This window comes from Pocillopora damicornis, chromosome 8 (genome assembly GCF_964200805.1).
Source record: "Pocillopora damicornis chromosome 8, jaPocDami1.2, whole genome shotgun sequence".
In the NCBI taxonomy this organism is placed as follows: domain Eukaryota; kingdom Metazoa; phylum Cnidaria; class Anthozoa; order Scleractinia; family Pocilloporidae; genus Pocillopora; species Pocillopora damicornis.
Window position 1 is genome coordinate 9,280,039 of NC_142677.1, and position 14,099 is coordinate 9,294,137.

The 14,099-nt window shown below is 38.0% G+C and overlaps 2 protein-coding genes across 5 annotated transcripts in view; both read right to left on the minus strand.

Moving 5' to 3' along the window:
* Positions 1 to 1,702: 1,702 nt before the first annotated feature.
* On the minus strand, positions 1,703 to 7,774 carry LOC113674569 (uncharacterized). Its single transcript, XM_027191051.2, has 7 exons — positions 7,184 to 7,774; positions 5,565 to 5,671; positions 4,878 to 4,928; positions 4,494 to 4,535; positions 3,969 to 4,391; positions 3,622 to 3,759; positions 1,703 to 3,370 (listed from the first exon to the last, which is right to left on the minus strand). Exons 1-7 carry the CDS (start codon positions 7,605 to 7,607, stop codon positions 3,176 to 3,178), a joined length of 1,380 nt encoding a protein of 459 aa, XP_027046852.2. The 5' UTR covers positions 7,608 to 7,774; the 3' UTR covers positions 1,703 to 3,175.
* Positions 7,775 to 9,411: 1,637 nt separating this feature from the next.
* LOC113674550 (UPF0415 protein C7orf25 homolog) overlaps positions 9,412 to 14,099 on the minus strand; it is a 9,628-nt gene continuing 4,940 nt past the window's right edge. For 2 of the 4 annotated variants that reach the window (XM_089180182.1, XM_027191026.2), the window contains exons 6-11: positions 13,736 to 13,817; positions 13,292 to 13,367; positions 11,862 to 11,952; positions 11,217 to 11,310; positions 11,049 to 11,129; positions 9,412 to 10,538 (exon numbers count right to left, since the gene is read on the minus strand). In XM_089180182.1, coding sequence (XP_089036308.1) covers positions 11,049 to 11,129; positions 11,217 to 11,310; positions 11,862 to 11,952; positions 13,292 to 13,367; positions 13,736 to 13,817 — 424 coding nt within the window. In that variant the 3' untranslated portion in view covers positions 9,412 to 10,538. The remainder of the gene's footprint in view (positions 10,539 to 11,048; positions 11,130 to 11,216; positions 11,311 to 11,861; positions 11,953 to 13,291; positions 13,368 to 13,735; positions 13,818 to 14,099) is intronic. The other 2 variants (XR_016179105.1, XR_016179104.1) reach the window with 1 other exon arrangement.

The window sequence follows — 14,099 nt, forward strand, 5'->3', positions numbered from 1 at the left end:
ATTTCCTGTAGCATCGTCCTGCTTGAGTTTATTAATCGTATATTTTGTCCAATAAATCTCTCTTTGTTAAAAACCAGTTTGACGTCATTCGTCACACGGTTGTCTCGGAGAATCACAGCAGATTGTGGAGTTTCTGGTGGTTTCTAGTAAGCTTGGTCTTACAATTTTAATACTGTAACTTTTTGCTACCCGGCAAAGGAACTGTCGACAACATTCTGTTAGGTGATGCAATCATGATGCCATCGTACTTGATTTGTTATATTGTAAGATTCCGCCCGTTGTAGCTACGTTTTACATCAGGCCTGGTTTCACATGTAGCTAAAGACTTCTTAACTCAGTTGGGTTGGTTATTTTTGTCGGCAAAACGCCGAAAGTTTGAAGAAGCTATTGATACCCTATCGTGGTCTACTTTGGACATTTGTTTACAGTCAAATGTTTCAGACTGCCAAACGTGGTGACTGACAGCAGCGGTCTTCAGTTTAGTAATTTTTTCTTTAGGACTGGGATGTTATGGAGTCGGTCCCCTGGATAGTTGTATAAAGAGGAATTTGGTTTTATGATGCAGTTACGAAAGAACCCAATATAATTGTGCCAAAATAGTGGACAAAGTACATCTATGAAAGTGAAAGTACATCTGACAGAACGAGAATTTTTTTTTTCGAAAACTTTGTTTGTACTTAATACGGAAGGTTGCCTATCCCAGGGAAGAAAGCGCTGTTACCTTGGTATGCAAAATTTGTATCAATGTGAAAGATCGTTTTTGCCACCCGATAATGTATAAACAGAGAATGGGGGGAACCTTCCCTTCTCAACAATGCTGGCAGATTTTTTTGGTAGAAATCGCAACCAAAAGGACAGTAAATGTCGGCCACTGCCTCGGTTATATTTTTCAGCGGGCTATACTATACACTCTCCATTCGGTTTGATGCGTATACCAATTCGTAAATGACAGGAAAGGACGAGATTTCTGGCTTTTGTAACGGTTAATTTCACAAGTGGTATAAGAGATTTGCTTGTCGTGTTAGCCAAATTAAGGACTGAATTGCGAAGTTTTATCAACTTCTGTACAATAGAGACAGCGCAATCTAAGAATTCGCGGGATATATGTAAATGTATTCCCGGAAGCGGTATCCCGAATCCCGTTGAGTTTTCGCTCACAAGCCCTCCCCACTTAAACTCGAAAACTTGCTGCGTGAGCCTAGATATGGTATTAACCCTTTGACCCCTAAGATGACCAACATTTACTTTCTCCTTATATTATCACCCCTGAATCAAACATGAAGGTCAAGAGAATAAAGGAAGAGATCATCAACTGAAGAAGCGCTTGATTATTAAACAAATTCTCCTTGTCAGTACCTTAGGAAATGTGAAAAGAACAGTGTGGACAATATACATATTGATGTTAGGTCGCAAGGGGTTAGAACATTCGATACTAATGGTACATCTCCTTACTCAATGTAATTCGAAGAGACGAATAGTCGACTCCCTGTATCACAAAACTCGTCAGCCCTGAGCGACAAGTGGTTTTATGCCTGCACAAACAGATCTCATCATCACTTCCAATTTCTTTTGTCTCTTGGCTCCAAAACCATCTTCATTGCGAAATTGCGTCGCGTAAGTCCATTGTTCGGCCTAAGATAAATAACTCAGATAACTTCCATCATGAAATAGTAAACACTGACGGTAAGCACCCAACTCAGGCTCACTGTAAATCCAGTTTATTTGGCATTTATATTAATTGATTTCCCGTAAGTATTTATCATAAATTTATCTGTATGAATTATCAACAAAGATAAGTACAATAAGAAAAACTTTGACTGATACTTCTGAATATCAGTTACTGACAATAATTCACAACCGAATTTATCTTATCAACAATAAACTACAAACAAAAAACACAAATCACTAACAGCAAAAGAGTAGATCCTTTCTCTCTCTGCGATTCAGACAAACATCTCAAAATAAGAGATTTTCCTACTCGGTAGCATTGCATTCTTTGTTTATCAGTATAGTTTTTTAAGCCTAATTTAAAAAAAGTAGTTTTCTTCACTTACTTAACATTAAATATATACATGATCATTATAAAAAATATAAGATAATCCATTTATTATTGCGGCGATTTCTTTGACTGAAAGTAAATTGTAGGAATTATCCTGAAGGACTTAATTTTTGACCAGTCTTGACTTTGAATTCCTACCAAGACAGTCTCAGTTCTTGAACAAATATTTATCCTTTTTAAATGTTACATAAGTAAAACACATCACTCATGACGTTTTTTATTAATCAAGTTGTAAGATAAAATTATTGGCATGTAAAACTAATTAAATATATTATGATCCTAATTTTAAATTACTTATATTTTGTACTCATAAATTTTTTGTTTGCAATTCTCCATCTTGCAGCTGCTAGATATCTTAAACCTTTTATTAGCTCCTTTGAGAGCTTTGTCCTGGAATTTGTTTGTCGTATAATTTACACGTTACTTCACGTACCTCTCAAAGGTATTAAATATCAGGTTCCATACAACATGGCCTGTCTGATTACTAGCTAGCTACATTAAGTTGTATTTTATAAGAGCTGGTTTTCGAGTGATGACAATCGGTAGTGCTGAGTCTACTATGGATTCTAAAACTGAAAAATCACTGGTGTGCTGAACACAGAAAATAAATCAACACAAAACTTATCGCAAAATATCGTAAAAAACCGGCCTTTTAAAAGGCGTGTTGAAAACTGAAATCTATCGGCCTGCAGTCCAACTTGTAAGAGACGCTCAGTTATGCTGAAAGCATTTAGGATTTGATTTTTCCTTCAGGAGTTCATTTCAGTCTCACAGAACTTTTTATGTTTTTTAGTGCTAGCGTTAATATGACCAGCTGAGTTATGGACAGCTCTGCTCCTTATAAGCTCTTATTAGACCTCAAAAACGTGTATTAAATATTTTTATCACACCACCAATGTACAACCAAAACATACGTTGTCAAATTGGTTTATGATTGAAGACTATTAAAATAAATTGAACTTAAGGGGTTTCGTGTTGCAGACCACAATAATCCTTGTCGAAAATGAATAGAAAAAAAATAAAATTTTCAACCAGTGATTTCGTTTAGTATTATCATGGTCATGGACGACCACCGTTGTGTTTTTCCTTGAACATCATCTGCTCTAGGGATGGTTTTCATATAGGACATTCCCATACGTGCAAATGACACTGCATACTAACTTGCTTTTTCCCACTTAAATCTTTCCAAAACACAGGGGACAGCCGTTCACACTTGCACTTGAAGCCCTTGCCCAGTCTGTTCGTAAACTCTTTTAGAGTGTAAAATCTTGCGTTATTTGTAGCACAAGTGACACCCATTACTCGCTTATCCTGTTGAAATAAAGAAACCATGCAAGTATTAAAAGGAAAGTTAATAAATTGACTTCAAGATTACAAGGCGGCATTTCTAGTGTGGTTACGAACGGGCGGTGATCATGGAACCTAAGCATTTGTACAAATGTGAAAAGACTAACCAGTCTACAGGACTCTAAGTATCAACTGAATCGGAATTTTTTTTATTGGTGTTTTATTCAATTGAATAATGAATGTGTAAGGAGTTTTACTTGTTGTTTGTACTGTACCTGTGAAAAATAGTAGAAGGCTGCGCTACTACCAGAAGCTTCATCAGCCGATACCTGAGTGCTCGAAACAGTTTTGTGTTCACACAGGCTGAAGTTTACGCCTTGCTGCTTGTCGCTAATGGCATCCATTTTTTTTATCTGAAATCAAAATACAATAATGAGAAACCACTATAAACAAATCGAATCTTAAATAAAGGGAACATTTAGCGGGTGGTTTTTCTTATTCCAACTCGACACAATTTATTTCCTTTCGCTTAAGTAGAACGGGAAGCGCAAAGAGGTTGTTGGCTACCAAGGCCTGAATTCGTAACATAGAAATTTATGAAAAACGAAAATTGTGAACTCACCTTGTCATTTAACGTTGCGTTCACTGCCGTCAAAGAGGCTCGTAAACGTTTGTGTAAGGAATGAAGTCGTTGCCGTGAAGCGTTTTGCGCAGTATCGATTGCTTGAAGTGTTCTCATCGTGTTGTTCATCCGGGTATATCCTCTCTTAAGACTCGCTACCCGGCTGCTGATGTTCTCATCAGTCTTCTTCAGTTCTCGAACAGAAGACTCGACATCGGTAACATTGATCGCTAACCTTCCGCTCATCCTCTTTGTTATCACCTGATTTTTTCGAAGTTCCTCCACATCTGATGATATCCGAGTGTCTTGGTTATTCAGTTTCTTTACGGACTCGTTTAGTTGTTTGAATTCAGAATCCAATTTTTTCTCAAAGGCTTCATGTGAACTGCGCATCTTCACCCAAACACCATCCACAGTGGCAACCTGATGAGTGAAAATCTTTTATTAGCAGTAACTTAGTTGGAGCCTAGATTACAAAAAAAGATTTTAAAAGCTGAATAGAACAGAGTTGTTGACAACACATACCTTGGTCGCAGTCTTGTTGACTTGGGCCTGCAGAACTTCAACCTGTGGGTGGAATGAATATGAGAAATCAGGCTCCTCTTCCCTATCTTACTAAAGCGTCACTACAACGATGACTTAATCACAGCGTTCTTTGGATTGTCGCGAGTCCCCATTTGTGTTTAGTGCAGGAAGTTGTTGATAAATAGATATTTATTTTCTCATTTATATTTTTTTCACATTTGAGGATTATCTCTCATGTAGCAAAATAGTCTCATAGGAATGTCACAAAGGCACACAGAAAGTAGAGACCGTTTTCCCATCCAGTATCGCCTCACTTTCCCCTCCCTGATAAAAAAGAGAATATTCAATGATATTGATAAAAGTAAAAAATAAAACAACTCGAACCTGACTCTCATGTCTCGTGACAAAATTTTTCAATGCGTTATCTTTCGCCTCCTGTAAAGTCAAGAAAAATGGACGTTTATTCAGTTGGCTTTGTTACTCTCCCTGCTCTTACGTAAAAACACTTGTTTAATGATTAGGTGCTGGCCAGCTGGACAGCAGACAGTTTTTTGTTTCCCACGGTCACAGTATCCGACCGCGAGCTGTGCAATGGATTGTAAAGTTTGAGTTTCTTTTAAAATCTCTTTCATTTTCTGTATTCAACAATTTCCGCCCTCACTTGTGATGAGATTTCTTTTCTTCAATAATGACAACAGTTTGTCTTCAGCTGAGTTCAAGTCAGATGGAGTAAAATTCAATAAAGTGTATAAACAAAACAAAGGCCCGCTGTTCGTATGCGTGGCCACACAAGATCTGCAACCTCCGGTGAAGCGTAATTCGATGCTCCATAAGAAGGTATGTTCTGTTCTCTGTGCGGAAAAGTTACGTCGGCAACGGAAATACTGTGTAAGCAATCCATCACATGCAAGCTAAATACTAAATGGACTCTGATCCCACTGATGCCTTCCTTTTCTAACCATAATGAAACCCTAGGCTTAGCATCTTAAAAATAGTTTCGCGGCTCAAATTTGATCAGGCTTTGAGTACGAAAGTGGGAAAAAATGCCCACACTATTAACTTATATGTTACCATTTTACTTTTCATGGTTGACATCTCATTTTCTAAAGCCTCAATTCTGCTCAGCAAGCTCTGCACAGAACTCTGCATTTCTGGTCTCGGTGTATCAGGCTTGGTTCCTGAGAGTGAAAAGAAATTCCAAGTAAGCTTTCCTTGGAAGTCAATTCGAAAGATTTGAATGTCCAAGGTAACGACCAAATGTCGTAATACTGATCATTCCCATTTTAATTTTAAAAGGTTTGAAACACTATTTAACTTCTGCCAACACTGGCGTGAATGGCTTGGGCTTATGTAAAATGCGAACTTTTGTGGGAAACAGATACTTTTCAGATTTCAGAAATGATAATTGAAGTATTTGATTGATGTGGGTAAATAGACCCTTCTTCGTGAGACATGCGGCTTTCAAATTCCGCCTAAATCGTGACCTTGTGACACAATCAATATTTCCCGCTAAAATACTGATTGCCTGAGACGAAAATAGTCAAAGGGTAGAAACTCAAAATGAATGAGAATAATCGGATGAAGAGAGCGTAGGAAAAGGTTACGGATTATTTCGTGATGTCACCTTCCTACAACATAATATAATATAAACATTGTCTATAGAAATGCAAAACTGCGACCAAAGCGTTGAGTGCTCATCACAAATTAATAAACAAAGAGTAGGAAAGAACGCCACCACCCATACGAGTGTGTTTGATTTCCAGCTCGCCTGCGGCTATAATGTCGAAGATAAGAAAGCGTTTATATTTCTAAATTGAATCAACAGTCTTTTTCCTCTTTCCGTTTGCGGGCTACTGGAATGTGACCTTTCATAGCGGCATATTTTCGTTATCAAAGATTCTCTCATGGTTCCACCGCTCTCTACGCACGCAATCTGGCTGGCGCGAAACACAATAAACTTTTCACTTTCTAAGGTGTCATGGGTTATACCTTTATAACTCGAACTTAGTTATGATCTTCCACTAACTACGTTTGAGCAAAGAGACAATTGTATAACTTTCGAATTTCATTGATCTGAAGTACAGGAGGTTGTAGGGTTTACGCGCCAAAAGGACATTCCACAAATTTCCGCCGTTCATTTTTTTCAGTGTTTCTCCCAGGCAAGCCAACGATTAACGGTTTGATATACATTTATCAATTCCAGAGAGAACTATGTAGACTTTGGTGCTATTTCGCTGAAGGATCTAAAGAAATTGTCTTAAAATAAATTGCCGTAAAAACGTAAGACTTCCGGAGCGAGATCATACACGGACTCGCTAAATTATTTACATTAGTAAATTCCTTGGTGAATAAATGAATGAATAAACTGATGTGCAAGTATCAATGAGTTCGTAGTGAGTGACCTTTCCACGTGAACACTACAAAGAGCATCCCTTCTCAACTCCATTCAGAGGATCAATTTTCTAGTTTGTTTTGACATTTATAGCAATCAATATGATAGTGTCCAGCAACTGTAGTTGGTACGTGGAAGTATGCACAAAATTTGGCGCCCACATACCCCATTCAGCTTTAGCTACTCTCACGTGCACAAATTAAGCAAACTTATTTTCATGCGCGTATTCTTCGTTTTAGTAAGGGGGGTGAAGAAATATGAAATAAGAACACACCCCCTGCAGTAGTTTTTAACATACCTGTGTTGAAATCTTTGCAGCCACACTTTGGACCCAATGTGCCGTAAATAATTAAAATCACTAATACAAGCGCTGCTACAGAAAAGGCAAGAATAAGGAAGAGTATTAATTTGCTTAGACAGCTGTCTTTCTTCCAAGAAGGGAGGCCACTTGCACTGCACACTGACAGTGCGCTTAAATCGTCTGAACATTCAGTGATTTGTCTCACGCGCTGCTTCAGAGGCCCGGTTGGTTCATATAAATCATTGTCTTTACGTCTAGGGCCTTTTTCTTTACTTTCCACCCCTACACTTTGTAATTCCTCATAATCGTGAGTTGAGTCATACGCGGCGTTATGGTGTACTTCTCTGTCTCTGGGGAACTGACCACTCCTTGAATAAATCGAGTCGTAGCTTCGCGAGCCATCACAGTTCGGAGAATCCATGGGTAGTGTAACGTACAATGCCAAATTTTCAAACTTTTGTTGTCTAACGTCTTGGATCACTTCTATATCGCTGTTGTTGCTGTTATTGTCTGATCAAGAGTCCAAAAGTGTAAAATCATAGGTAACTCGCGGCGTGTGTGTATGACTGACGGCAAACGATTCTACCTGATATCTAACCTGTCACAGGTATTATGTACGCAAAGCGCTTCCGCGCTCTTTATCACGTGTTCAGATCACGTGTTCAGAGAGTGTATCCGTCAGTTATGATATGTACATTACGCTGAGCCATTTCCCGCAGCGCTACACGATATGTGGGTACGCTGTACCATTCTAAATTACGCTGAGCCATTTGACGCAACGCTACACCGTTTGTGCGTACGCTGTGCTACTCGACGTTACCCTGAGCCGTTTAACTCAACGCTACACCGTTTGAGTACTGTATTGCAAATGAGTGCTAAGCTATTCGTAATTAAGCTAGTCCATTTCACAATCTCATGATCCAACTCAACATGGGCTACTAGACCGTTTCTCATTTAGCTAAACTATTCATGTTTAGGGTGCTCTGTTTCACGAAGGAAAACTAGACTGTCTTTAGTTTGGCCATGCCATTCCTTTATTAGCTATGCTATCCTGCAGCTGATCCTTACACCATCTTACACACGATAGCTTCAGGTGTTAGCTTTAGTTTGAGCCGACGTGAAAATATTTTTCTTGAAACAGTCAATGCAGAGTGAGGAGGAAACAATTTTATTGCTGGGGGTTTGATGTTGCAGCTCCAGAATGGTGGTTAATTTTTGAAGAAAGAATAGAATGTGTAAGAAAAAACATCAGGCATCTTCCATTAAAGATAAAATGAAGTGATATTTTCATTCCATTGGGCAAACTGATCATAGGGGAGTTTCCTTGATTCAGCATCGTTGACGTTCTTTGAATTAGGATTGTTTGTTTGTTTACTTTTAAAACGCTAGATTAGTTTTCAGCGACCACCAGTGCATTGATATCTTTTTCTTTATGATGACCGACATGGAATTTCCTATCTCCTGTTGTCTTAATAAGCAAATCCGGGAGGCTGAACCCTACACCTTCTCAATAATATTACAGACGATCAAAGCGAACACATTCGGCGACGATCTGGTGTTTCCCCGCTGGAAACCTGTGGATTGCAACGTGATGATGCACTCTTACAATATCATATTATAACTCTCGTGTAAGAGAGGGACTAAACGGTGTCTCTTACATGAATCATATAATGACCACGAGGTTTATTCAGAGCGAGTTTAATTATGTTATACAACAACTCTCGTTGACCCCAGCTGCAATACGTACATTCATACTTCTTTGGAGTAAAAAAGGGGTTTACAAACGTCACACCTCATAAGGTGTTGATTGTTGTTTTCTTCTCTTCCTAAAATATCCAAATTGAAGTGTTTGGTTATTCGCGTCAATTATCATGAGTTACGCAGTCAATTTCTTTAGTTCCAACAGAACAGACATAAAATACGCCCTCCGTGACTTAATTACGTCTCAAAGAAAGGCGCTTTAGGTTAAGTATTTGAAAAATATTAAAAATCATGTAAATCGAGCCATTCAAGCTCTTTTTCGATCAAATGTAACGCCATCTTTCATGTATTACTAGCCACGTCGACCTAACTAGCCTAATGCAAATTTCCAAACTTTTCGATTTGGCAAAGCTGAAAGTAGCTCATCTGTAGCTAAAACGTTTGCTCTTCCTCTTACGAAATTCTCTTGAATGGTCATGTACGTGCTTACGGCCGACAGTGCGTAACTGATCCAAAGAACACGAAGGCAACAAGGCTTAGTTTTATTTTTCTGTCATCACGTAACAATGTTCAGCAGTTTCACTTGAGGGTCACAACCATTACTTTCAAACGTTTGAAAGACCGTACTCCAGAAATGTTACAGGATTCATGTAATAACGATTTCACTCCAAACTTCTTCCCGTTCGCGCTTTTCTTTCTCCTCTTACACATGTTGCGTGAGCAGACGAGATGAATCAAACCATGTGGTTTGATTGGCTACATGAGTGGGCTGAGCGGGCTTCTCTTGCCCAATCGCAATCTCAGAAACCACATGTTTTGTACCTTTGAACATCTTAGAATTTTACTCGCAGTTATTGCAGCAAGGAAAAATAGCAAAATGGTTACTTAAAGGTACAATAACCTTCCACATACGGATAAGGTTGTTTTGAAAAGACAGAGACAAACTAGACAGCCCAGTCTCGACGCTAATCAGTGCGGTTTGCAGAGCAACCCAATCCCAAACAAATGTAATCCTGTGCATATAAAAGATTTTTACTTTAGTCAAACTGAAGTGACTTCATTAGAATTGACAAACAAGGGTCAAAGGAAAACTGTTTTGTTATTTCCTTAAATCTCAGCGCGAGTACTAAGCACAGATGATGTGTTTTCATCTGGAGCATCATCTGAAATGCCCTAAGCATAACCAAATATAATCAATAATCAAATCATAATTAAATATATCAATAATCATCTGAAATGCCCCAAGCATGATCAAATATTGTAAAAAAAAAAGATACATGGTGACGAGTAACCAGTTGACCTACTTAGAGTCTGACGAGGTAACAGAACATGAAGTCCTTCAAACTTCACGATCCTTGTCTTAAGCAATTGAGCGTTAAGAGGCGATGTCATCACTTTATCATGCATTACAAGCAATTTCTCGAATTGTAAAGAAGAAACGGGAACTGCAACTTTTCCTTCTGCCAATATTGAACTCAAAAGACAGGCATAATCATGTAAGTTCGCAATGCTCCATGGTTTCAAAGCATGCTGGTATCTCGAGTGCTGTTCCTCACGTAACATCGCGTTCAGGATAAACCATTGTGGCCTGACATTCCTTCACTTCAGTTAGAGCGCGTGACTCGTGTATGAAAACAGTGAATTCGACTCCCTGTACATAAGTGAAAAATGGAATATATTTAGAATATTCATTTCTATGTATGAAAGTTTAAAACTAATGAAGGTGGAGGCAGTAAATGGGATAAATGCAGGCGACATTGAGAAAAGTAATCGTGACCATGGTAAAAAAATATTAAAGTTCTCACCCAAAACAAAATTATCTATCACAACGTTATAGCGAATGCTCCTTCTGGTGCATAATGATACAGATGATACACGTCGGTCATTGTGTTCCAGCAAAGAAGCCAAGAGGCTAACGCTGCCCCACCCCCACTCCTATGAAGTTTGGATGACAAAGGCACTTGTCAGAAAAAAAAAATACCTTGACACAGGCATACACTCAATCACTTTCCTTTTGATCTCGAGTCAACTGAAAGCGTAAACAATTCAGTAACCGCGTCTTCTTGTAATTGCCGCGATTAGGATGTGAAAAATTGTACTGTTGTCCTTCAACGTACATGTGCTAGCGTATAATTCAATAAAGAGTCATGCTATGTCATACCTAAGTAGCTGCTGCTCTTGTGAAGGCCGCGTTTGCTGTGCAAGTTATGGCTTTCAACGAGTCTCCAGTACCAAAGATAATCTAAAGAACAAATTAAGTAGGTGAGAGAAAACGATTTGCAGTTTTTTTCCTAAAATATTCAGTCCTGAATTGAACTTAAAAGGGAACCTTTGATCGTTCCTTGATACTTCCACTTGTTCGCACGCTAAGGGACCTCTCTGAAGGATTATCTTCAACAACTGTAACATTTTCAAGGAGAGCCCTGAAAAACACTAACAGTCAGACTTATGTAGACTACTTTCACTACTGACTCTGTATTTTCACACTGTTCGAAACCGATAGTTGTCGCTTGTTAATGATCTTTCATCCGTACTTCTCGCCGTAGATAGTTTTGTATACCTAAGGTAGTTCCAAAATTGTCAACAAAATGCATCGCACTTTTTTCGGCCTTGTGGATTGGTATCAGTCAACAGTTGGTTAATTAATAGATAGTACTGGTAAACTTTCGGTTTTCACTGAGACATATAAAACCACGTTAGGAGATTCCATCCATTTTTTTTAAATAAGATTAGGCGTCCTTTTCCTGGGAAAATTTTGCTGAAATAGCAAGTAAAGGTAAAACAATCTGTCATAATAACCGTTTTTCATCTTGTTTGCATCAGAGCTCACTGTCTTTAAAATAAATTACCGACAAAACCGAGGTTTCAGAAAAACAAAACACGCATTGGAAGTATGTATCAACAAGTTAACTTTAAGACAGTGCACTTTGTACTTTGTCTGATTTCAATTCAAACAATGTACATGTTCATGTACCTGGCCCGCTCCTGTTCTTTACGACCACCAATTGTTTGTAAAATGGCGTCGAAGTCTCTTACTGCTGACTGACATGCGAATAACTTTTTCCCTAACATGCGTTAATCAATCAAAGAAATAAATTGTTAGGTTGCAATACTGCAGGAAATACCCTTGAAAGTACCACTTTTGTATCCACGTATTCATCATTACACTTCAGGTACACGTAGAATAATCACAACTCCTGTTCGTTCTCGCAAAGTCAGCTGTCTAGCTGGCAAGACAAGCACGGTTCATAAAACAATCTCTGACGATAGAGTGCATTCAGGTCATAGAGATAATTGGCAAATGCTTTGGGCCAAAAAAGGAATCTAGTTTTTAAGAGACTCCCTATGTCAATCAGAAAACAAAAGGTCACTTAATGGACGCAAAGGTTAAGAAAGAGAGACTATTTTGACCTTTCAATCGAAGTTAGAGTGGATAGCGCAGGAACGTGGAGAGAAGTAACAGAATCGTGGGGTGGTGAGTTGGGAACTTATATGTGCTAATAAAATGGCAGCTCAAGTCGTTTGCAGTGGAATGTTAAAATGATGTTTGAAAGTCGGTGCATGTGTTAACCTCAAAGCTAAGCAAGACATGACATCACAAACGAAAATACATTTAGATGTTTAGAACAGAAGTATGTGATAGAAGAACTAATCAAGTAAGTTTCATCATTTGTCAACAGATACTGCAGAAGGCACTCTTACTAAGGTGTTCAAACCTAGACTCTGTATGGGACACAATCTGTTCATTTTGCTGTTCATGTTAACCCTTTAATTCCCATGTGCGACCAAGACAGAATTTCTCCTTACGATATCAATACAATATCAAGCAGACAAGTGATGAGAATAAAGAAAAATATTAGTTAGGGATTAGTTGATCCAATACCAAATTCTCAAAACTAACATTACAAGAACTATATGGCAGACAGTAGGGAGAATTACTAAAGAGATCTTGGGAGTTAAAGGGTTAAAGAAAAATAAGTAGTTGTGTAGAAAACACCTTGCAACACCAAACTTACACCCTGATCAAGTTTTCTAATCAAGAATTATACTGGCCATTAAGATTATAGGGAACCAAATGCTGTTGAGCTGCACATGCAGTACCAGTTTGCTTCAATGTCAAACAAGGATGCATACCCCTCCCCCAGGGAACTGACATTGAGTGTGCTATGTAAAATATTGGAAACCTTTGGAGTTGTAATCTACAAGAGATATTGGTTACAAGGGAGAAAGGTGATCAGAGAACAACACTATTGCTCCCCCTGGGCAAAAAATTCCAACTGGTACTCATTATTCTGAATTTCTGAAAAAAAAAAACTTGATTGGTTATAGGAAGTACTGATTGACTAAAATATGAAACATTGAAAAAAAACTATTCCAAGTCAAACGCATTTATTGTAGTATGACCTTTAAAGAAGGCCTTCAACTTTGGAAGCACTGGATTATGCTGCTCTTCTCTTGCTTGTGTGGTCAAAATGGCCTCCTATAGAGTAAATAAATAAGTACACAAATTCAACAAATTAGCAATAGGTCTGTGAGGGACAACAAAAACTTTAACAACTACAGACTAAGTTAATTTTCATATCTCATGAAATTCAAAGCCCACTCTAGGTGAATAACAAGATTACTCAAAAATGAAGAACAAAATGAAAAAAAAGATACTCCATTTGTTGACTGCTATAGTTAAAAAATTGTTTTTAACTGAATAAATCCAACTTGAGAATTCCGACTAATTCGTTCTTTTAAAAGAGACCAAATGAATCCTTAAGTGATAAACCTATCTGAGAGTTCACTACAATCAATGATACTAAAGAAGCATATAATCTTTTACTTAGAACATGCTGCCAGTACCTTGAAGATAAATCCACAGCCTCCATTGGTTAAAGCAGATACATAAGCAATCATAGTGGTGACATCAAGATTAATAGAAGCACTGAATGAAAATCAAACCAATCATCATTCAAGGTACCTTAATGACAACATATTCCTTAGCCTTGCCAAAAAAAAAAGCAAACTCTAAACTTGAAGATGTAACTTAATAACACATCTAGGATAAAATAACTACATAGGAGCACCCCTTGAAACTAATAAGGGCCCCATTTAACCATAGTGGAAAAAAATACACAAGAAAACCAACAATAGATAACTTTAAAAAGTGAATAATCTTTTTCAGCCAATCTTAAAAAAAAAATCCTGAACTTTCTTATAACTACCT